Source organism: Leucoraja erinacea, chromosome 7 (assembly GCF_028641065.1).
Source record: "Leucoraja erinacea ecotype New England chromosome 7, Leri_hhj_1, whole genome shotgun sequence".
Taxonomy (NCBI): Eukaryota; Metazoa; Chordata; class Chondrichthyes; order Rajiformes; family Rajidae; genus Leucoraja; species Leucoraja erinaceus.
In genome coordinates this window covers 21,720,089-21,743,354 of record NC_073383.1, presented here as the reverse complement: position 1 = coordinate 21,743,354, position 23,266 = coordinate 21,720,089, and the positions used below count along the sequence as shown (strand labels likewise).

The 23,266-nt window shown below is 38.1% G+C and overlaps 2 protein-coding genes and 1 long non-coding RNA gene across 7 annotated transcripts in view; 2 read left to right on the top strand and 1 right to left on the bottom strand.

Moving 5' to 3' along the window:
• hoxd3a (homeobox D3a) overlaps nt 1-23,266 on the top strand; it is a 38,729-nt gene that overhangs the window by 7,382 nt on the left and 8,081 nt on the right. The window contains exons 1-3 of one of the 5 annotated variants that reach the window (XM_055637915.1): nt 1,846-1,934; nt 3,770-3,796; nt 22,188-22,267. The gene's annotated coding sequence lies outside the window, so the exon portion shown is untranslated. Of the gene's footprint in view, nt 1-5; nt 1,935-3,769; nt 3,797-14,216; nt 14,745-22,187; nt 22,268-23,266 lie in introns of those variants that run through there. The other 4 variants (XR_008723708.1, XR_008723707.1, XM_055637914.1 and 1 more) reach the window with 4 other exon arrangements.
• Nucleotides 8,380-10,471, top strand: hoxd4a (homeobox D4a). The gene is made up of 2 exons (XM_055637919.1): nt 8,380-9,019; nt 9,480-10,471. The coding sequence occupies exons 1-2, from the start codon at nt 8,608-8,610 to the stop codon at nt 9,788-9,790; spliced, it is 723 nt and encodes a 240-aa protein (XP_055493894.1). The 5' UTR covers nt 8,380-8,607; the 3' UTR covers nt 9,791-10,471.
• On the bottom strand, nt 15,388-20,640 carry LOC129698719 (uncharacterized). Its single transcript, XR_008723709.1, has 3 exons — nt 20,464-20,640; nt 18,041-18,235; nt 15,388-17,150 (listed from the first exon to the last, which is right to left on the bottom strand). It is a non-coding gene; the product is annotated as an uncharacterized LOC129698719 (long non-coding RNA).

Genomic DNA, 23,266 nt, shown 5'->3' with positions numbered 1-23,266 from the left:
TTAAGAAGGTTTAAGTGGACCAGAAGGAAAACGAACGAGGACAGCCTACACTCGCTATCAGACACTCGAGCTGGAAAAAGAGTTCCATTATAACAGATACCTTACACGACGCCGGCGGATAGAAATCGCTCACGCCCTGTGTCTGACTGAAAGACAAATTAAAATATGGTTCCAAAACAGAAGAATGAAATGGAAAAAGGATAATAAATTGAAAAGCATCAATACCAGCCCTCCAGGAGAACCATAGCCGGTTACACCTAACTGGCTATAATATTATTGTCCTTTACGTTGCAATGGGGAAGCCTGTTTGGCCACATAAAATGTTGTGTGAGATACGTTGGTGGGTTCAACGCCCTGTCATCAGTAGATTTTATCACTTATCATCAACAGATGTTAACATCTTTTTTTTTTCTTTCAATATATATATTTATAATATCTATGCCTAAATTTAGATCAGAAGGGAGAACAATAAAGAGATCAGCCGGTGTAATGTAGCCATGCAAACAGTTCACATCGGAGAGCAGAATGAACTTGTTGTCTGTGGCTGGTAGCTGAATCTTCGGTCGGATGAATGCTTCTTTTATACTATCATTTGATAATGTTCTGTAAAGTTAGATAAATATTTTTACTTTCATCTTTTTTTTACATCAACGGTGATTTTCCTTTGTTTGAATAATTCTGAGATTCGTTCTGTCTTCCCAGCTATATCTTGTTATGTATATTCTGTACATACATAATGTTTAAATGTCTGACTTTGTGCTATATAAATGAAATGAGTGGTGATTTGTCTACAACGTTGAAATAAACACAGTTTTACCAATAAATACTTCACTCAGTGTTTTTAGCTGCAGTGCATGTTCAGAAGTATTGTGCACTTGCGGGAGAAGCGAGGCGATTTTGTATTCGCATTTTGTTTCGATTCACTCGACACCAGAGTTCTTCGATTTTCGTAAAAGGTCCTAGAAATGTAGTGGCTTTCAATATGTTCTGCCAGGTATTGTTCTTGGGAAGAACTCTTGGCCGAGCTAACACCTATTCGATATTTGATGTTAAAAGAGAATACGTCTTCGTTCAGGAAGTACAGCATCCAGTTTCCAGACATGTTCATTTACATATGATAATATGTCGTCTAATGATTGAACATATCAGTTTGTTTTATATAATTGGTGTCTATTGATATTGTACTATTACAATGTGTGAATCCAGTGGTGAAACTGAAATGCACGAGCGTTGGAAACCAGAGGGCTCTCCATTAGTTTCCATTGCAGGATCATTTTGGAGGGTAAAATCCAATGGGGATTTAAACTCTGCATTTAACTCTAAAACAAGATGAAATAATAGATGATTGAAGCAATTGAAATAGGAAAACAATGTCACAGGAAACTCTAAATGTTATAAAGGAATTCTTGCTTGAATTCCTAATCGACCCAGTTTTATATCACTGAAGCTATCGGTCACGGATACACAGTGTATTTAAACTTACCAAGTGTAAATAGATCGTCGTGGTTGCATAGGAAATAGGTGCCCAAATTGCGTTTTAAAGTAAAGAAAACTTATTATCCAAGGTAAACGTCCATCTGGGTACTCGGAGATTTAGCTTTATATTACTGAGAGAACATTTCAATGAACAAGGCTGTCTTTAGTGAATAAAAGTTTTAAACTTTAAGGGTTATTTATATGGACGCCGCAGAGCCAGGTCCTGACTGGTTGCACAGGGGCACGTGACGCCATTAAACTTTGTTTTATGGTTAGGGGAGTTGACACGCCGAAATATAATTCACATCATATATTAGGTTAAGAGCAGACAAGTGCAGATGGTTAGTGTTTTCGAGAAGGCCTGTGGAAAGTGACACCAAGAAGCTAGCTGTCCTGATCCGCCGCTATGCATTGGAGATGTGCAAGTGCCTTGTACCTTTGCGCTGGGAAAGCAGCAAGTAAGTTATTTCTAGTCGTTTACAGGGCTGGTAGACGCGTGACACCTGATGTCATTCCAGGCTCTTGGGCGCATGTACTGTTTCTTGACTAGCCCAAAATCTAGTGCAGCCTGAGTTCATTTTCCACAGCCCTCTGTAGTGACGGCTGCACACAATGAATAAGTATGAAATTAATATCGCAATGGACCAGACAAATAACTATCACGCACGTTATTCCACTTTAATTGCAATTATAAATCGATGAATTAAGTTTGTCATGTTCGTTTAAGCATTCCGTTAAAGGAAAATAGAAACACAAAATCAACATGATCTTATCTTGTGAATATGTCTGAGCAGAATTACTTATTAAATTGAATGACGTGTATTTGATATGGCATTATAATTTAAAGATTACTCAGTGCTTCCTAAAATAGATCTTGGAAGGGTTATGCTGTTAACCGAAAACCAAACACCTCTTTTATACCGAGAGGCTGAAATGAAAATATATTTAGAGATAGGAAATAATTTTAAAAGCAATTCTCAACGTTATGCAATCAAATGTACAAATCCTTTATTGTGCCCATATTAATTTGCTGAGATTGTATCAAACTGTAAAATTATCCCCTCAGTTATAGATGCTAACGTTTTATTCACTGTCCCGAGGGTTTTGTAATCGATCACATTCGTTGCAATTTGGATAAGAAATCGAGAACAATGACGAACAAGGTGTGCTTAATGTATAAAATAGTGAGTTCTCATTTCCTACAATTACCTTCTGAAAGAAAGCTTTCTGATCTTTAAAGGTGCTGTGAGTGTTTCCTTACAACTGGCGAGATGTTACTCGGATTTCCCTTCACCAATCTTTAAAATGCAATCGCCAATAAACAAACCCCATTGCCTCAATTTTACGCTACACTGACACTAATTGTAAAGGTAGAAACCCATAAAGAGAAAGAGGGTAGAGGGCGAAACCACAAACTATATGAACCCAGATTCAAATCCTTCATATTCCCTGCGCCAACGAATGTAAAATTATCAATCAGACTAAAGATGCACATCTCGAGAACTGAAATGGAAATTGCTTACACAGAGCAACGCGCTGTAAATAATCACAATATATTTTGCACAAAAAAAACGTCTGGCACGTTGATACTGTTTTAACCACCTTTAGTTTAATAGCAAACTCTGAAGCTATATTTTAACAAAATACAGAAATCATGATTTTGGAATTCTTCAAGGTTAATGAGCTGTATCATCAAAACAAGCGAAAGCTTTATCTGCTGAAAATGTTCAACATCACTTGCACTGACCAAATAATGATTAGAATACATCGAGAAAACATCGAGAAACACGTCGAAAATACTTTTTAAGGGCGAATTATGGCGAAAGGATGATGTTCCGTGTATAAATCGATGTTTTGTTCACATTTGTTCGGGGAAAAAAGAATCGCCTCGTTAATTGAAGAGAGATTAGTAGAAAATAACACCAGGCTATATTAATGCCCACGATAATCTGAATGAATTGTTGAAATAACGTTGTACGTGAAATGGATACGACTTTATGCCTTCCCTAAAGGAGAAACTATAATGGTCAGATCAATTAGCTACTCAAAGCATAAATGATCGAATTTCTGTTTTCAAACCTGCATTATAACAACGCGTGCTGGCAATTCCAATCACATTGTAGATCACAATTATTTTTTTTAAACTTGGAAAGTAAAATGTCACAGTGCTCCGGAGATAACATGTACGTTAGTTTAATATTAATCTGGATTAGAAAATCCACCTGTGCTCTTATTTTGCATTGAATGATATTAAACGCGATTCACTCAGCATACATTGTGTTTTTTATTGCAGAGCTGGCGGAATGGAGGAAGCTCGGAAGTAAGTATTATTGAATGAATTATTTCTTATTAACATGGCGAATGGCTAGAAACGGTCGGCTGTTTTGAATGTGAAATTTGTGTGAGGTGAAGATGTAGTTGCATTGTGACTGGTAAACTGGATGCTGACATGATTCCAGTTAAAATTGTTGTGGACACTCTTTTGAATTCTTTGTGATCTATTTTTATAGCGATATTTAACTGGTCGTGTAATTACATTCTCCTTCTGTGAAAGGGGTAGACTTGTTATAGGTGCAGAGTACGATTAAAACATGACTATGTTGAACTCTAATTACCTCTGACATTAGGGAAGAGAAGCAGATTTAGCTGCCTTGTGACTATGAAGCGGGCAAGGCGGGCACAGCGCCTCCCAGTGCAAGACTGCATTTTTAAAAGGTCATTCGGAGGAAAGTTATCGTTCCGGTTTCAACATCTGCAAAAATGACTTGGCAAATGAGGTGGTAATAATTATAGAAGATGTATAAAGTTTACTCGTAATGAGCTAATAGAAAGTTGTAGGTGGAATCAAATGCGAAAGCTCCCCAGATACAACCACGCAGGCCCAACGTTCAGCCTCGCGTCTGCTCTAATATTAGCTGAAGCATTTGTTTGACTGGAAAATGGTACTTCTTTTCTTCAATTATCTCTTCGCTAGGTTTGCCTGCATAAAATGTCACCGACATTTTGTACAACTTGACCAGGTTGACGGTGGAGTCATTATTGATGAAACAATTAGTGTTTATAATATTTCTGGGTTTTAAAAAAAATAGAGACTGGATCCTTCGGTTCTTGTCCTTTCTAAACCCAGTAACAGATTCACGGGAATAATTCGACACTATCATTTTAAAATCATACACATAAGAAAAAGTGTATCAGCATTCGTATAATAAAAAAACAAAATATTACATATATTAGACAGACTCTGTCCCCATATTTCAAATGACCAGTATAATATTAATCTGCATTATTATCAGGCAACCAGAAAACAATAATACAAATGTTCAAATTCTACCTTCTTTACAACAGGAATAGTAAATCTTTCTTTTCACCTTGGGTCTACCATTGCTATTTCACTAAGATAATCAGAACCTCTGCCAGGATATCGTCCAACTGCTATAGAAGGCAACATCTCACCACGCGATATTCGCCACAAACACTCTTCAAGTAACAGCATACTTTTACCGCTAGATAAACGTTGAGCAGCGACTCACTTTAAATGGGTCCACATAATGTTTAAGCAGTATTCGCAAAGCAATGGCCCAGCGCCATGGATCCATCGTTTCAGCACTAGTTTTACAATGTGAATCTTTAGGCGTTGATAAATAATGAAGGACAATTGCTGCTGAAAAACAAAACAGTCTTGACATATGCTGAAGCAGCTTCTGCAAGAAAATGGCTTTCTGTGTCAGTAGAAAGCTGAACTTTTGAAAAATTCAATTTTGTTTTTAAAATCGGTGTACTTATACGTAGGAAAGCTCTTGGCAGACTGTTGACAATAATAGCTTTCATTGAACCACAGAATCTATGAATAAATATAGGCCTCACTTCCCAAACACTTAGTTTGCATTGACATTCTCTAGGTCAAAATCTGTTAGATCAAAAGTCGCAGCACTTGTGTGGGCAGTTAAAAAAAGAGGTGAATTTTAATCGGGTTTGTTCATCAATAACTCTTTGGCATTGACCTGTCTGAACGAGTCGAGCAGTAAGGTGAAATGCAGGTCACAGCGTCTAACAAATATTAAAATGTGTAGCACCAATCAGCTTCACAATGTGCGTTAATTTGATCAGTAAAGAGATTTGGCTTTCGGATTATCGGATGATGTAATGATATCTGGTATTTTCTGAGCAAAAAGCCTTTTTAAAAGCTGAATTCACTGTTGGTGTTTTCGTTGGCGCCATTGGTTGTCGGAAAGTGTTTAGCTGTTTTCTTTCCTAAATCACTGGGCTAAATGGAAAAAAAATCGCAGGTAAATAAATCAGCGACGTGCTTGGGATTTTTGTTACAAAAGGTAAAATAATTACAGTAACATATTGAGTTATTAAACAAAAACTGGAGCATTGATGAAAGAGTAGTTTAGATTGTTCTGCCACAGATCGCAGCTGAACCTAAACCTTTGTTGTGGACAGAAAGAACGAAGGATTAAACTCGTGAAGGTACAGTTCACAGTTAAAAAGTTCAGCTTCAGTGCTACATTGTTAACCAATGCATCTCAGAACATTTAAACACAGCGTTTGCACTGATGAACGCACTTATCCTTTTTCGTTAGCGTGGTTTTTACAATTGTTCTCAGTCTGTCTCTCGCGTGTGGAGCCTTTTTAACTGAAAATGCAAGAACAGGATTGCTCTCAGCTTAGTTGAACAGTTAATTCGAAAAGACTCGCGCACTTTGAAAAGGTCATGCATTAGGGCTGTAGCTAAAGCGAAAATAATAATGCAACTTTACGATGTGTTTGCCAATGATTTCAGTCTGACCTCGTGCCCTTCAGCCTTTAACACACAACGTGGTGGCACTACAGGCTCAGAGGGGCCGGCCAGGGAAGGGACCTGTAATGCACAAGAGTTAGAAAACACCTTAGATATATTCGAACCAAATGGAATCTAATGAACTGGCAGATTAAATTGTATATTTTACCCATGCATGCGGCTTCTCAATTGACTGGAGTTGTAGCCAGATCTTGAAGCTTGCTCTCGGCAGCATTTTTGAACCAGCTTCCAAGAAATGAGAAAGATTAAGAATTAGAACAAACAACCTTCATTTCCCTGGGATGCTCCCATTTTGTTAAAGTGGCAATGGGTGGAATACGCTCTGGAATAAACCAATATTTGTGCTATCTTATTTAAATTGTATTTGATTAGTTTTAGCGATTGTTTAGACCGGGCTATATTTGTTATCAAATCCTGCGGTTTGTTAGTGGTGAGTTCAAATTATTAGCATCTGGAGTAATTATTGATTCACGCTGAGGCACTTAGTTATGTGAGCTGGAGCGCATCGCTACAAACTGTTTCCTATAAAATCTCTGTGATATACGAAGGATTCAAAAAACATAGCAACAAATAATAACTTATGCCTGTAGACTGTATGTCGAAACAGGCTCCACACGCTGGTTCACGTTGCTGCCACTGACAAACAATGCAAATATAAATATTTCCTCACTCCTTTTACCAAATTTAAGGGATTAGCTTGTAGATTTTTTTCAATGGCTAAACCAATACGTAATTTAACAAGAGCTGAGTCTGATTTTAATTTCTTATTTATTAATATTACACGTCATTAACTCCTTGGGGATCGCAATCCATTGCAGTATTTTAAACTATTTTACCATTGTGTAATTGGTCACCGAATTTGTTTGTAACCCGTCGTCTATATATACCCTGTAGAACCGAATTTGTGTGATGTTTCAGTCACAGATTCGTTTCTAGGGGAGTATATGGTCGATGCCAACACTACGAAAATCTCCAATTTGCACTTCGTGGCTTTGACTAAGAATGATTTAGATCTTTAGTAATACTCAATGATTTGAAATGATCCTTTAAATAAAATTAAACCCACTCTTCAGTGTTTTTAAATTTCCCCGCTCAGAATTAAATGGCTTATTTCGGTTACCCTATACAAAATAAAATTGATGCACAATGTGATGATTTAGTAAACATGGTCCAGAAAGCAGTCGATTCTAACTTCTGTGTTTCCTCTCCGGAAATGTATGATTATTGAAACTTAAGTATTTCTTTCTGAATACTATCCGTTTCCATGGCAATGGAGATAACTTATCTGTAAAGACGAGCTTTCGATTTTGCACCGCGTTACACCAATTTAAACCAGATCTCAACTGCATCGAACCAGATCACGTCTTTGGTTAAAACTTACAAACCGAACTGTGCACATTGCAAACAAAATAGTTAGAAATGCGTTGCTGCGTTAGTTTCAAATAAAAACAGTAGGTAGTAAAATGTGAGGAGAAGAAGAAAACGAATTGTCAAGATATTAAAGGAAAAACGCTTGCTGGTGAGGCAAAGTCATCAGATACAAAGCTGGTTAAAACTTATCTTCCACTCTTCAAATCATTGAACTTTCAGAGCGAAGTGTTTTGACCTTACAATGTCTTTAAGCAACACGTGTAAAGTGCTCTACGTGATACTGAATGCCTTGTTCTGACTTTATCGGGAGTAGACCGTGTTTGACTTTGAACAACTTTGACCAGAAAAACCGTCGTGCATCCGTAATGGCTGTAATTATTCCCCTCAGCTCCGTTATTCATCTTATTTGGCAAACTGGATGTATCCTTTGTCATCCTGCGTACGTTGGGTTGCCTGCCGTTTCTTCAAGTGCCCTCGCTATTGTTATGCTGCTCTCGGGCGAAAACAACAAGAAGAAATGCGTGCACGCCGAATACCTGTTCTATCCTTGATTTATATGAAAAGCGACAAGGAATGGTCGAAAATTCTCTTTGAACAAAAGAGCAAATTACCTGAGCAATATTCGAGCGCTCAGTGAATGATCATTATTCGCTCCTAATGGGAACCGCTATTCTATGCATTTTCCGGAAACTATCTCGAATGCTCAGTGGTTGCTGCAAAAACAATAAGGAGGGTGCGGAATTTATTTTATTTTTCAAATCAAGATTTTGTGGACGAAGTTTGTAAAATTTGTCATTAGCTGTTTCCTTATCCGGGAATCGGGCCTAGCCCCGTCATTGGCTCGTATAGTCACATGGGTGACTAACTTTATTCAGTTGACAGCAAGTAGGAGGGCTTTATGGAACGGGAAAAAAGACAACTCGAGAAAAATTAGTATTTTCCACCTTCAGAAATTAATGACCATGAGTTCGTTTTTGGTGAATTCTAAATATGTGGATCCCAAATTTCCTCCTTGCGAGGAATACTCGCAAAATAACTACATACCTGACCACTGCTCAGAGTATTACAGCCAGCCGCAGGACATTGATTTTCAGCACCAAGGAGTCTATCCACGGTCAAACTACAGCGGCCAGTCGTACAGCTGCAGCAACGCTCGGGGCTCTCCGGTGCAGCAGAGGGGTCATGTGCAGGCACAGCCCGCTCCTCAGAACCACCTCTCAGCCCAGGGGGAGCCCGTTGCACCGCTCCAAGTGTCCATAGCCCGGCCTTGCAACCAGCAGCAACACAATACAAAGAATCAAAACGGCACAGCAACCAAACAGCCAGCGGTGGTTTATCCTTGGATGAAGAAAATCCACGTTAACACGGGTAAGGTCCACTTTTTAGTCCCCCGCCCCCGCCCTCCCCCCCCTCCCCACCCTCCTCACCACCCCCACCCCCCCCCCTCCGCCATCGCCACCCTAGCAAATATTTGTGAACCATTGGTATCGATCTATCGTAAATAACTCCTTCAAAGGAGGATTTATGAGCGGTTTTTAAAAACACCGGCAATTACACCCATCATAAATTTTTATTGCTGAGGAAATAGGCCGCTGGCCATGTGGCTGGGTGCATGTGAAAACTCGAGCCTAGGAGTAACAGGGACATGTTACATCTCCGTTTCACCAACAACTTTAAGGTGATCCTTGACAATAATAGATATCTGGACTTTTTTAACCGAGCCAGCGCGGGAGGGGTGCAATGTGCGTGAGGTTTGCGGAATGGAGGCGGCTGACAAAGTTTATTTGCAGATTTGAATGCCTTTTTTTTGAATTGTTTTGTTTTTCAGTGAATCCTAATTACACTGGAGGGGAACCCAAACGCTCACGAACTGCCTACACAAGGCAGCAGGTCTTAGAACTGGAGAAGGAGTTCCATTTTAACAGGTATCTGACAAGACGACGTCGTATTGAAATAGCCCACACGTTGTGTCTTTCCGAACGCCAGATCAAAATTTGGTTTCAAAACCGAAGAATGAAGTGGAAAAAGGATCACAAATTGCCGAACACTAAGACCAGATCGTCCAATTCTTCTTCTGCTTCCAGTCAACAGTCACAAACTGTTTCCAAGGACCAACAAACAGACCTCACAAGTTTATAGAACAACACCTCATAAGTGGTTCTCTGTGTATATAATGAGACATTTCCAAGCAGAAATTGCATGTACCGATAACATGGCTTGTAGGTGCTTTCTTGGTGCTATTTTTCGGGCATTGAAGCGACCTTATCATATACAGTCACCTTGTTCTTAAATCTAGGGAATGAGACAAAAAGGGTAATGTTATCTTGAGCTCCAATAGAAACGGCTGCGACTCTAGTAAGTAGTTGTTCTTGCCATACAACACATCTTAGTAACCTCAGTAAGTGCAAGGTACTAGGTCATGGAGACATGATGAGGTATACGGTCCAGGAAGGTACATGTATAGTCTGCTAGCATGAAATTGAAAGGCTGCGACGCTTGCTCATGGTCTTTTTTATTTTATAATGAAGGCACAGCGATTTGATGTGGCAATTTCTTATTCCCACGGCTATTTTGCTCGTAATGTGTATTTTTGCGACCCCATCTCTTTGTGTATATTGTGTTGATATTGGAGATTTATAGTGATCAGGAATTAGACAGTGTTTTGTGGTTTCCTTATTTAAAATATGAAAATGGTATTTGTATTGTGCTGCTGAATGGATTATTGTTACAATGCAAGATTGCATACATTTTTATGTTCAAGAATGATACCAAAATTCGTCCGCACTACTAAAGTTCGAAAATAAATTAGTAGTAACAAGATGAATCGCGTGATTCGTTTTCCTTTTTGGTATCTGTTTGTGTTCTTGTACACCACTACAGCCGGCGTTGCGACGCTGTCGTGAATAAATGGCACGAAAAGAGGCACTGCACACCCTTTTTCAGTAAGAAAGCAAAGTGCCAAAATAACTGTGATCAATATCAAATACCCACAGCAGCAACACAGTTGCTCCGTGCGAGATTTCTGATAGATAAAAGTGCTAAGTGGGATATTGCAGCAGTACTTTGTGTTCAAGGCGTTTGTTAAACTCTGTTTCTCGGTTTGTTGCTTGATAAATGAGTAAGCTGGTTACACCAATCTGTGAACGTTTAGTATTACAAGTGGGAATGTGTTTCCTTTCGATTTTTTTCCAGGACGGATGAGCGAACAACAATACTACAAGGTACACAGTTTAGAACCAGCAAACGGGCTGCACAGAGGATATTTTGTTTTGTAAAGATCCCGGTTCGTTTTCCCAATCTATTAATCTGCAGAGGCACATGGGTGGTTGATTTAGTGGGGCAAATACAATAGCCGAGGACCTCCTCAATTGGGGAATTTACACCTAAACACAAATGGCTGAAGATTCTTGTTTCTGCTTGTTAGACGGAAGCGAATGTTATGAAACGAGTTTTAACTTCCTGAAATATAAGATTCCGTGTCCCGTGCCAACATTCGCACGATATCAATCAGTGGCACGCTGGGATGTAATCGAGATTTCGCACTTAGTTCCTTTATGTAATGCCTTAAAACAGCCATTCATAGCATGATTCCCAGATGTTTTAAACAGAATAAAGTCACCGCTGCTTTACGCAGGAAATGCTCACTAGATGTTTTAATGTTTCTACTTGCTGCTTCGACTACGCTGCAACCCTAGAACTAAAAGAGTGGATCAATTAAACCTAGAGTTTCCAGGAATATTTAATGTACGTGTTTGAGGAACCATGGAATCGTTGGATGACCATTCCACATAAAAGGGTAGTTAGTTGTGATTTGTGATAGGCTTGAAAGTAAAGATAGGGGACCTGTGAGTACAATTGAAGGATATTTCCTCATATTTTGTTTTCAATTGCGGTCAAAATAGGTGAATTAAATTTAGGTTATTTCATGTATTTTACCTGAAACGTTGGGATTATATTAAAAGATTTCGAGTTTCCGCTATATTGCCTCATATTTCTGAAGCTCCTGGCAGAAATGTATACAAAGGGATAAAGTCCGATAGGGTTCGTGTTATTGTGCTATCTCCTCTTCCATAAGGAGACACAAGCCAAAAGAGCGCTCAGCAAGCCATCCATCGCAACCACACCGCAATTTTAATAAGTAACTAAATATCCGCCAAGATGCAAAAGCAAGAAAAATTATTTGCTCAGAATTTCTTCTTCAATCAGATTTTGTAGCATTCAACAACAAAAGAAAGTTGGCGATGCCGCTGTTTTCCTGTCCCTTCCCTGCCCTGCAAGCTTGCAGCTGGCTTTGCTGGACATGGTCTGTTTGAAAAGGCGAATTCCTTGATTCTTTTGTTCTTTATAGGGTAAGCCGTGTAGTTCTCAGACTTGCACATGACATTACTATAATATATCTACGTCTTGATATTATAAATGAGTGATATTCTCTATTCCATTTGAATCATTGTTTCCATTTCAAAATCCTACGGTTCACGCGTAGCAAAGATGTCCTTTTCTGACGCCTTCATGTTGAGAGGCTGAAAAGGTATTTTACTGAAGTTCGGCTAAACTGTAGAAACAGGTTCAGCAAGAGGACAAATTTTCTATTCGATTAGCTGTATTTCAGCCTGGAGGACTGACCTCTAAACCCTTGACCTTTTGGACTCAACCCTACCCTTTGCCTTTTCTATCAGTTTTAACACAGACACGATCTAGTTAAAGCAAAGTGAAATAAGTTCTCACGTATGAACTATTCCAATTTCTGCAACTGGTAAAGTGTGCATCCATTCAATGGAAGTGCGGGTTGCCCTTGATGCCCGGTTCCACCAAATTTCACTTTCCTTTGGGCTTCAGACCTTTACAAAACTGATATTTTAGCTTTTGATTCCACATTATCCCTGACGAGGATTTTAGAAGAAGCTGATTCATTTGGTTTCAATTTTCGCTTGATTCAACACGGCGTTCTTGCACGTTGTCTTTCCTTCAAGAATAAAGCGAGTGTTCAGAAATCAGTCCATATATTTCGCATATATTGCATCTGAGATCAGCAGAACGTCCTTTCTGTGCAGAATGGCAAGAAGAAAAAAAAGCCATCTCGGCGCATTCACTTGCCTGCACAAAATACTCGGAATCGTGTTATACCATTTACATCGAACATAGTTTAGCAAATCAGTCTATTAACACTACCTAAAACCTATGACAAAATACATAGGAGAAAAACAAACAAAAAAACCCAGAATGAAACGAGAGTCACGCATTGCAAATAATTCTACTCTCAAACACAATCGCATCCCCATAATGGATAAAAGTCCGCATAATTTCGTCATTATTCAATTTTTAATTACAGAAGACACGTTTTTGACACGGAGTGGACACACATCCTATTGTGCTGGTGCTTCGGACTGATCCGTGTTAATGCTAATATATATCACATAATCAACTCGCTCCAAAAACCTTAACTTATTCCCCTCCCCCACCCAAAAAAACCCCATCTCCCTCCATGAAAATTGAACACAATAGGTCCAGCCAGGTAAAATGAAATTAAAAATATTTTCGTAAAGCAGTCTGGTCACTGACACTGAGATCCAATGAATGCGAGCAACCCAAAATGAGCAGTAATTAATCAGCTGTATAAATGGTATTTTCCTTTATACCATCTATAATGCTTAAGTATATTTGTTAAGTGTAGCCCTAAGCAGCATATCCTTACACTTTCGTGCAACACCTAACCCCTTGAAAAGTAGCTCACTTTTAACTGGAGTCAGCACCAAGGTCAATTGATAATGTCTCACCTTCATTTAAGTATGTAATTTGTCGATATTTAACCCATCCAGCCATGCATATTAGTGCATGCACTGGCTACAATTTATAATTCAAAAGAGTTAAATTCAAAGACTTAATTATTTCAGCTTCTTTCACTGTACCATTTGTCAGATAAATACCTGGTACTCAAACGTAAGACATATAGAACATAAAAGTCAACAACATTATGATTTCTGAACTGTTGTATCATTCAAAATTCATAACGTCAGATGTGATATCAATCACAATCAATCAAATAACATATTTATATCAATGACTGCACTGCACAGCTCCCATAACCACATTTTAACCTATATAAAGGCTTGTGTTTGTATGTATGTATATTTCTGTGCAGTAAAATATTTTTATACGCAGTCATACATGTACATATGTAAGTACACGTGAACAAGTCTAGATATGTTCATTTATATATATATAGATATATATATAGATATATAGATATATATATTTATATATAAATATATATGAATAAATACATATGTATATATATATATATATATACATATCTGTATGTATGGAAGACTATATATGTGTGGCTATGTGATAACCTGTAGGTGTGTTTAATGCATTCACATATATATATATATATATATATATATATATATATATATATATATATATATATATATATATATATATATATATATATGTAGTATATATGTGTGTTTATGGGCATCAAAGAGCTAAATGCATGGATAAACTCCACCACCTTTGATTAGTTTACTTCCTCAAATAGGCAAACATCTTAAAATGTAGTTTAATTGGACAAACCTTTAACAAACCAAAAAACAGGGAATGTCCAATGTCTTTTTATTGTTATAAGTACTCCGCCGGTTGCTTCGATTCTAGTCTGGAACAAGAAACAGCTGAAAGGAAGGCAAAGAGTCAATTCGACCATGCCATAGGCTGGTCATTCAAAGTGGGACAAAGCTGATGCAGCCCATCGCTTCTAAACAGCCATATTTGTTGGTCTTTCCCTTTAGAATGATAAAATAGGTTTCCCAATCTGATGTTGCTCAGATGATAAAGACTTTTGCATTTTGTGCTTATGTCCGTGAGAGGTGGTAAGATTTTATGTATCCCTTTTATATTTGATTCGGCCACGTGATTTACTAAATAATTAATGCAGCACGTCCCGAAAGAAACACGGCGTCGTCATTAATCGGCCAAGCAAAGGACTCTATCACACTTGAAAAGTGAACAGATCCCAAGAATATTATATACAAATGGTCCGCTATCAGACTTTGCTGTTGTAGTTCGTTGCCAGAAACTGAAAAATGGAAGCTTGGTAGGTAAACAATTTTAGTTTTGTTTCTGGTAAGATAGCAAATGAATGTAACTGTCATATATATTTGATGAATAGCGCCCTTTGCTTCTTACTATGTGCTACCAGGCGACAGTCATAAGTTGCAGGAGGCTGATATACTGACCTTCTATTCGGATTAGGTTTAACATTTTGGAGCAACTATGATAAACTTCAGGTGCAAAAAAATGCATCTGCTATATCTTGGAGGTGGGAGGTAAACATTAGTAAGGCTGCGGTGGGATTATTATTAAGGCGTAGTTTTGTGTCATGAAATGGCGTAGATTTTACGGTTTAGTTGTGCTTTATTGCAAACAATGCCGGCTGTCATGGCATCTGCTGCCTATTTGTACACAGCGGAGTAGAGGCCTGAGCTGATATTGAATACCACGAGTCATATATTTTGTGTTCTTTGAGACGTAATGGAAGACTGTAAATGAGATTCAGCGAGAACAATTGCAGGTACTTACGTCAACAGAAAATATATTCATGGCCATTTCGTGCCTTATATTTTAGTCGATGCGTTGCTTTAAAAAATGAAACAAATGTTTCCTTTGAACCTACTGATTTGCTTTTGCAGTTAATTAGTATTTATTTCTTAGACTAGTGGACTAAAGGAGTATTCACAAAACTATACTTGTGCGCTAGACTCATTTAAAGAATAAATGGGAGTGATTGATACCCTGAATAAGAACAAACATGGGTGCATTTTATAAGGTGATAAATTAACACAGTTCTGATTTTCTGAATCTCTGTGAGTGCGTGGAACTGCATTAAAGTATGCTTTACATATATTATAAATAATCCGATGCAGCAATGTACAAGTCTGATCTGGGCTCTTTATTCCAAGCTTGTCTTTTCCACACAGTGACATGCAATAATTTTATAATTAGGTATTATCAGTAAACATTTTCTGGTACAACACCGAGGAGAAATGTTAAACTTGCTCTGAAGTAAAGGGAAAGGAATCTGCAAACCGTATCACCATAATCAGCAGCGAAAGTACTCGCAACATACCAATAAATATTCTTCAATAACTGTAAATTACACTGTTGGGTTTAGTGGCATGCTTTGACAGCGCCGTTCCTCCACCCCGCTCTAAAGGTGTAATTAAACTGTATAAATTGCCGTGGCAAATACAGATGTCTTTGAAAAAGGATTTTATTAAATTGATTGGAGATATTTTACAATATGAACCGCCGCATTTATTGCTTCCGTTCGTTTTGTCATATCGCACTTCTGGAAATTGAATTTGTGCTGTCGTCACGTGTGTAAAGTCGACGTTCGTTTCCTTTTTAAATAAATTATGCATTAAAACAATAACCTATTAATTCAGTTATTCGCCGATGACAAATCTGCGGTTGTGAAGCCAAGTTGGTGTTTTTTTTTAAACTCACTACAACTCAGTATTCCCTGCCCTTAAATTCTGATCCAGCAAAGAACCAGGCAGACAAGAATCAATGAAAACGGTTTAATTACAACTTTTTCATTAAATCGAAATAAAGTATTATGGTGTGGAGGGTCAACAACTTCCAACCCTGTTATAAATCACCAGTCGTAATTCGTGAAAGGGCGCAAGGCTGCCGAGGCCAGGCGAAGATTGTAAATCTCTCCATTTTATTGCTCTATGAACATATGCTGTGATCGAAGACGTCTTCGAACCCCCGTTTGATTATATTCCTCGTAAAGCCCAGTTCTCACAGTGGCAAGCATTAGCACTTAGTTGTTTTTTTCTCTTAAGTCTCCTCATAAAATTATCAGCGAAGGCATAAAATGGTCTATTTACATTTGTGGGGTCGAACATAATAAAACAGGAGCTATTTCCCAAGACCCAAGTGTTTTTTTTAACGGTATTAAGGTTTAATTCTCTTTACAAATTCACATAGCATAGTCTTCATTTTATGAACGGTGGTCAGAAGATAAAGAATGGAACTTGCTCAGCACAGTTTTGGTGGAGGAAAGTGATTATTTAGCTAAACAGTGAGATGTAACCGTTTTATTTCCCTTTTAAATAATTTATAATGCCGTAATTGCTAAGCAATATTTCTATAACGACCATATAGAGCCACCGAGGGTAAAGTAATTTAGATAAATGTTGCGTTAAGCCAGCGCAAGGTGCAATAAGGTCATGCATTACTGTCAATAGAAATGTTTTTTATTGCGATTACATTACAGACAAATGTTTTAGAGGTTAAAATAGTTTCGCATAGCATTTAACAGAAATATTAAGCAGTTCGACAAAATGCAACTGAAAATTAATATTGCAGAACTAAAAACATTATCATTCAACAAAACAATTGCAGGAGGGAAAATACAAAATAAGATCAGAAGCTGAATGAATCATTTCCAGCGCTCAGTTCCCACCGGCTCCTGTGGTTTAAAATGCCTCGCCTGAAAGAGAAAGGGAAAATTCCCCGCATTAGTTCTTGTTCTACCGCCATCAATTTCAACCATATAAATCTCTAGTTCAGAACGATGATTAATTTGTCCTCCCCGGAAAGAAAGTAGCTGAGAATGAACGAGAAAATCTTATCTATTCGTAGTTTTATATTTGTAAGTATCTTCTTAACCGCTTCATTGCCTATCCCGGACAAATAGGAAATCCCTATTGCTTCCCCGGACTGTTGTGAACACTTCACAATACTTGTCCAAACGTTAGCTTATTTTGCCGCCATTGCTGAATTTATCATTCCATGCTTATGTCTTGAGATCAATTTGTAAATAGCGCTTTAAAAATATCAGAAATATTTCACACTGAGACAAGTCATTTATGTCAATGCTTTGCCCCGATTACATTTATTTACGAAATCTGATCCGACAAAAAAAATCCTTCTTTTTATAGTTGAAGAAAGCCATGCAATAATTAGCTAAATGCACCGAGAAGGAATAATAATGTACAATATATAGCCCCCGAGACGGCGAAATAGCAATAACACACAAATCTATTGTTCACTTTGGTAAACGTGCTCGGAAAAACGATGCCAGTGAAGTCTAACTATACTATCCTTTTTCAAGTAAGGGTCAGAATATCATTTTTTCATTTAACTTCCCATTAGTGTTCATGGAAGAAGTGACTCAAAGCTCCTAACTATCCATATTAAAGAGATGCTGGTGAGGTAACGCTGGCTTAAGTTACTGGCTCAATCAGAACAATCTGGTAACACAGATCACGTGAACAAACATGCCTGTATTTTAAGGCAGCGCCTATATTTTCTGATTATAAAAGGTATCCGTTGTACTATAAAATTCATAAAAGGCAACATTTTAAAAGGAATACATACCGGTTTGTAAAGACCACTTTCTCGTTGATTGCTCGATTATGAAATCTCGATTTAGATTTAAAGCAAAAACACCTCTGTACGCCGTTTTTATTGGTAGTTGTTTCTGAGACTGAAGCCATTTCTATCGGGAATACAGTCTGCTTTTCGTATCGAAATGTCTGTAAAGCTGCAAGATCTAGTTTAAGACAGCATTGTCTGCAGACAAACGGCAGAGGATATTATTCGCAGCTGCAGGGTAACAGATTATGTTTGGGAAGCACAGATATATGATAAATTGACACACAGGTAAGCAATCGTTTGATAAAATGCAACCTTTAGCAGTAAGTTTGCATAATCCCGGCATCAGAAGGGCATATAGTTATTTCCAAATTGTATGAAATTCTGATACAAACGTGCATTGCTTCCATTTCAGTCGTAGATCAGAAAAATGATTTTGTAGCAAGGAAAGTCGATTTTAAGGAACATATTTGCTGTTTCACGAAAGTGCACCATTTGAGAAAGGTCAGATCGGGCAAACCAGAGCAGTCTCAGATTTGTCTTGTGGCTGTATTTTAGCTGATTCGGCAGTTTTAGGTAAAATGAAAACGAAATAAAAAGGCACAGAAACCCAGGGAACTTTTCAAACTGTCACAAGCAAACTTAGATCGTAAATCACAATAATTTGTTGTCTCTAGCTTATCGTCAGGCTGCAGTCTTCCGTGATTTATGCCTTTCACAAATATATTGCGGGGTAAAGTTATTGCAGCAGCCTGTATAAATTATTTCTCAATTAAGGTTATTGTCGTTCAAGGAAAACAATTTGTGAATTTCGAAGAACTTGGTATAACAGTATTTCACATTTTATTAAGTACAAGAGATCGAGTATTATTTTTAACTTATTACGGTCCTGCCAGAGGATAGTCTCTGTAATTCATTACATTCAATATTTTTGTAATTAAACACTTTATTTTTGGCCAATTCTTGAAAAAGACAAAACAGTCCTGTTTTGACCCCATTTGTTGCTGATTAGACGTTCATTTCATTGTAATTAAATGTTAAATGTTAATGTAGTTTTTCCTTCCAGTTCTAGAAACGCATTCACTTACAGTTGTTAAATATTATGTAGAATTCAGCTGTGTTACTTCCCAGTCTTAAAATATTGAATGCATTGTATTTTCCACGTTTATACATGATTCCTTAATATAATTATGGCACGCAAGATGTTTTTTTTAATGTGGATGTAACGTACGGTCAAAGGTGTTTGAAGTTTCTCCTCAAAAGCGCGCATTAAAATTACTGTTGTATTAATAGTTATTGTGAATGGAGGTCCATTATTTTCTTACGTCAATGTGTTTATGTGTATCTATTTGTGTGTATCTGTTTGGGACATTTTCTCAGAATATTCACAGGTACTGTGTTTGAATCGTTGTGTGTGTGTGTGTTTATGTGTGTGTGTGGTGTGTGTGTGTGTGTGTGTGTGTGTGTGTGTGTGTGTGTGTGTGTGTGTGTGTGTGTGTGTGTGTGTGTGTGTGTGTGTGTGTGTGTGTGTGTGTGTGTGTGTGTGTGTGTGTGTGTGTGTGTGTGTGGTGGTGGGTGGGTGTATGGGTGGGTGGGTGTGTGGTACTGTGTTTTATTCGTTGTGGGTGGGTGTGTGTGCGTGTGTTTATGTGTGTGTGGGTGGGTGTCTGTGTGTGGGGGGTGGATGTGTGTGTGTGTAAGAGAGAGAGAGGGGGAGAAGAGAAAGAGACACAGAGAGAGAGAGAGAGAGAGAGAGAGAGAGAGAGAGAGAGAGAGAGAGAGAGAGTGTGTGAGAGAGAGAGAGAGAGAGAGAGAGAGAGAGAGAGAGAGAGAGAGAGAGAGAAAGAGGGAGGGAGAGAGAGAGAGAGAGAGAGCGCTCCTCTTCGGTCGGTTAAAAAAACTTTTGACTGGAACATTTTTCATTGCTGCATGCCTGGAAGCTGCCGGACTGCCATGTTAGTCAGCTAAATCCAATTACTGTGAGTAGCATTTCATTTTGCTCGATGGGGCCACTCACTTATAACTTCACCTAAAATTTCAATAAACCTCTCCTCAGCTCTCGCCATGGTAAATATCAACGTCTGTCTGATAGTCTACCCTTCACCTTTTCATCTCTGAATAAAGTCGAAAACTTTTTCAGACCCCAGTACAGTAACTGCTTTGGATTTAGAACTACACTCGGCTACATTATGTTCTGGTGAGCAGTACAACTAATAAGCACATCACTATTTTCAACTTTTATCCCCCGCTGCAAACCTAGTCTGGCAATTTAGTAAAGTGAGAGAAAGTTTTCAAAACTTTTCTGTTAGTATTCTTTCCACCAACGTCATTTACACGATTCGATTGCCTTTAAGGTTCTAGGGCCGTAATAGAAGAGCTCGCTCGCACTTCTGCCAAATTAGTAAGCAAGATGATTAAAAACTTACCGTACAGACCTCGCTCCAGCACATTTCTCAAAACCATCTGAAAGTAACCAATAGTTTAAAGTTTGAGCAGCTCACTGGTTCCTTGTAAAGTGGCGAGTTTACTCTGCAAATACTTACTTCCAGTCATTACAGAGAAATAAAAGCTTATAAATTGACGTGTGGCCACGTGAATACATTACACACATTATGGTGGGAGGCATTGGACCCAGGACCTAATGCCTTGGCGACTGTGATTTGGATCCTCTTCTAACTTCAAATTATATCGACACAAGTTGGTGAGGCTAGTTTGTAAGGTGCTGCGTCTTAGTAGGATTAAGGAGGGATAGAGAAACCATGGTGAAGTTGTGTGATGGGCTGTATTGTGAGCTAGTGGAGGCGCTTCCGTTGGTTGTTCATTAAGCGGTGAGTTATTGCTGTACATGCCAAAGGTCATTTCAAAGGCTTATGACTCTTACATTTTGTCAGCTAATGACTGGGATTTCTTTATGCATTTGATCTGCCACAGTTGCTGTTTTTTTTTCTTAAATTTAGTTCTAGATTAAAGCATGCATTTTAAATTGATATAAAATTGAGTGGTACAATTTTTGCACGACTTCAGCGGCGTATGTTCTCTCTGCCTCTTTCACTGGAATTTGGAGTCTATTTGGAAGCTCCAGGAGTGCACTGTTAATGCATTTTAGTGACTTTTTGTATAACCAAGCTGTTTCTTGGCTATATTATGAATATGCCCAATCGATATAAAATAATACGTACGTGATGTTTGGTATCCCAATGACAAAGCATAACCGTCTGTCAATATGATACATTATTCATGAGTTTTATATATGGCGCCAGGCTCCTTCTTGCAATCCTCCATATTTGTATTGTTTTGTGCGTTTATGTTAAAATGTTCGACTACAGCGGCAGTCCCCCCCCTCCCGCCCCCTCCTCAGTAAATACACATAGCTAAACATGAACGGAATAGAAATAAATATCTAACAGAGGCATGCTGATATCGTCAGGTCGGTGTAGGTTAGACGAAGCTGAAAGATCACACGATACAAATTGGAGATTTTTATTCCGTGCGTTGTTCAGGCCCAGCTTCTATTAAAGGGCCACTACAGATAGATTTGTTCTCGTAAAGTGTACACATTCACCCTTCAGGCACAATGCTGATTCTGTAATTGACAGTTGGACCTGAAATGCTCAATGCTATCCATAGATTTACCATTCTGCAATAACAATTTGAATTAGGGACACAGCTTGTCTTAAAGTATAGGTTGTGGTATTAAGATCCTTATGAAGCAGTATTTGTCAAATATCACCGCCTTCAAAAAAAAATGGGATTCTAATATTTACTGTCACCAAATCTCGCTAAACTCGTTCTTTGACTTTTCAAAACAAAATCATCGAAAACGTGACTCGCGGTCATTTATCACAACAATGCAACCAATAACACTCTGTTTATAATTTCTGAAGGAAAAAAGCTGATGCTTAGTTTATTTCTGCTTTCGTTTAAAAGCCAATCAAACGCATTCGTTATTTTATAAAAGCCCACAAAAAACATTGTTTTATGTCTTCTTAATGTCTTCTTAATAAAACATCCATTTTATTAAAGTCTTCGCAACCTGCTGATTGTTGTGTTCTTTGATAGTATCCGGGGAGGTGGCCTGAAATATATGTGATATACAAAAATATTATTAATGCATTTGAAAAAAAAAACCTGTAATTACATTTTCTTTCAGAACAAAGCCAGCGGCCTGTGGTCAATCAGGACAAATTCCAAATTCAATACAAAGAAAAACAGATAGAAACATTGAGTGTGGTGAGTTGTTCGATTTTTGCTTTTTTACGCTTTGAACAACACTGCATCGGTCCTGCTTTGGGTTCTGTGTGTAACTGAGATTTGCCAATGGAGAACTAGTTCGTGATTCGTAATTTTATGCCATGGCCAGTAAAAAAAAACATAAAACGGCAACGAAACACGTTGAACAGGCAGGGACGCGAACTCTGAATTCTCTTTGTAGGTCTCTTCAGCAGTTGCCCGCTATGAAACTGTTTCTACTTTGTACAGGAAACATAATGCTTAATTCTCAAAGTTGGCTTGCATCTATTGATACTTTTAAAATGTAGATCATGTAGGCCCACACTTGAGTTAATGGATTGAAAATAAGAGCAAAATGAACATTTGTTTAGCTCACCACCTCACTGCTATTCTTAATGCACAGAATGAGCGATGTTTGTAGTCAGTCTTTAAACCTGAGCCCGTTCCGTTAAGCCTGCAATAGCTATCTAGTAGAGAGATTTATGAAGTCTTGGAAAGTGATTCGTTCGAACTGTGATGTTGCTCCCCCACGCTCCCACTCCCGTTACTATAGGTCCGGTTCTATAGCAACACCGCTGCTTAATCTTTCTCGTTAAAATTAAAATTGCAGCGCAGCTTTTATCAGCTTCTGTGCTTTTACATCTCTTGTCATTCTTGGTTACCCGAAATACCTAGTTTACAATTCAATGAAATTACACGGTGGCCTCATAAAATCAGACCATGATGTAGTTTTGATAAAAGGGCCACATGATTCATGTAATCTTGGCAGTCTATTGTAGATGTGTTTACCGACAAAAAACAACGTAGGAAAAAAACGTTATAAAGATAAGTTGAAGGGGGAATCGGGTTATAGGGTTGTTTAATGTAATCTTTCTAACTGTCTAAGTTGCTGTACCAGTGTCATGGGTAGACTAAGCAAATCATTTCAATTTAAATATAAGTTTTTAAATGTGGACGCTTCAGGGACTAACCGCGGATTTGTTGGGGATTGCGTGATTC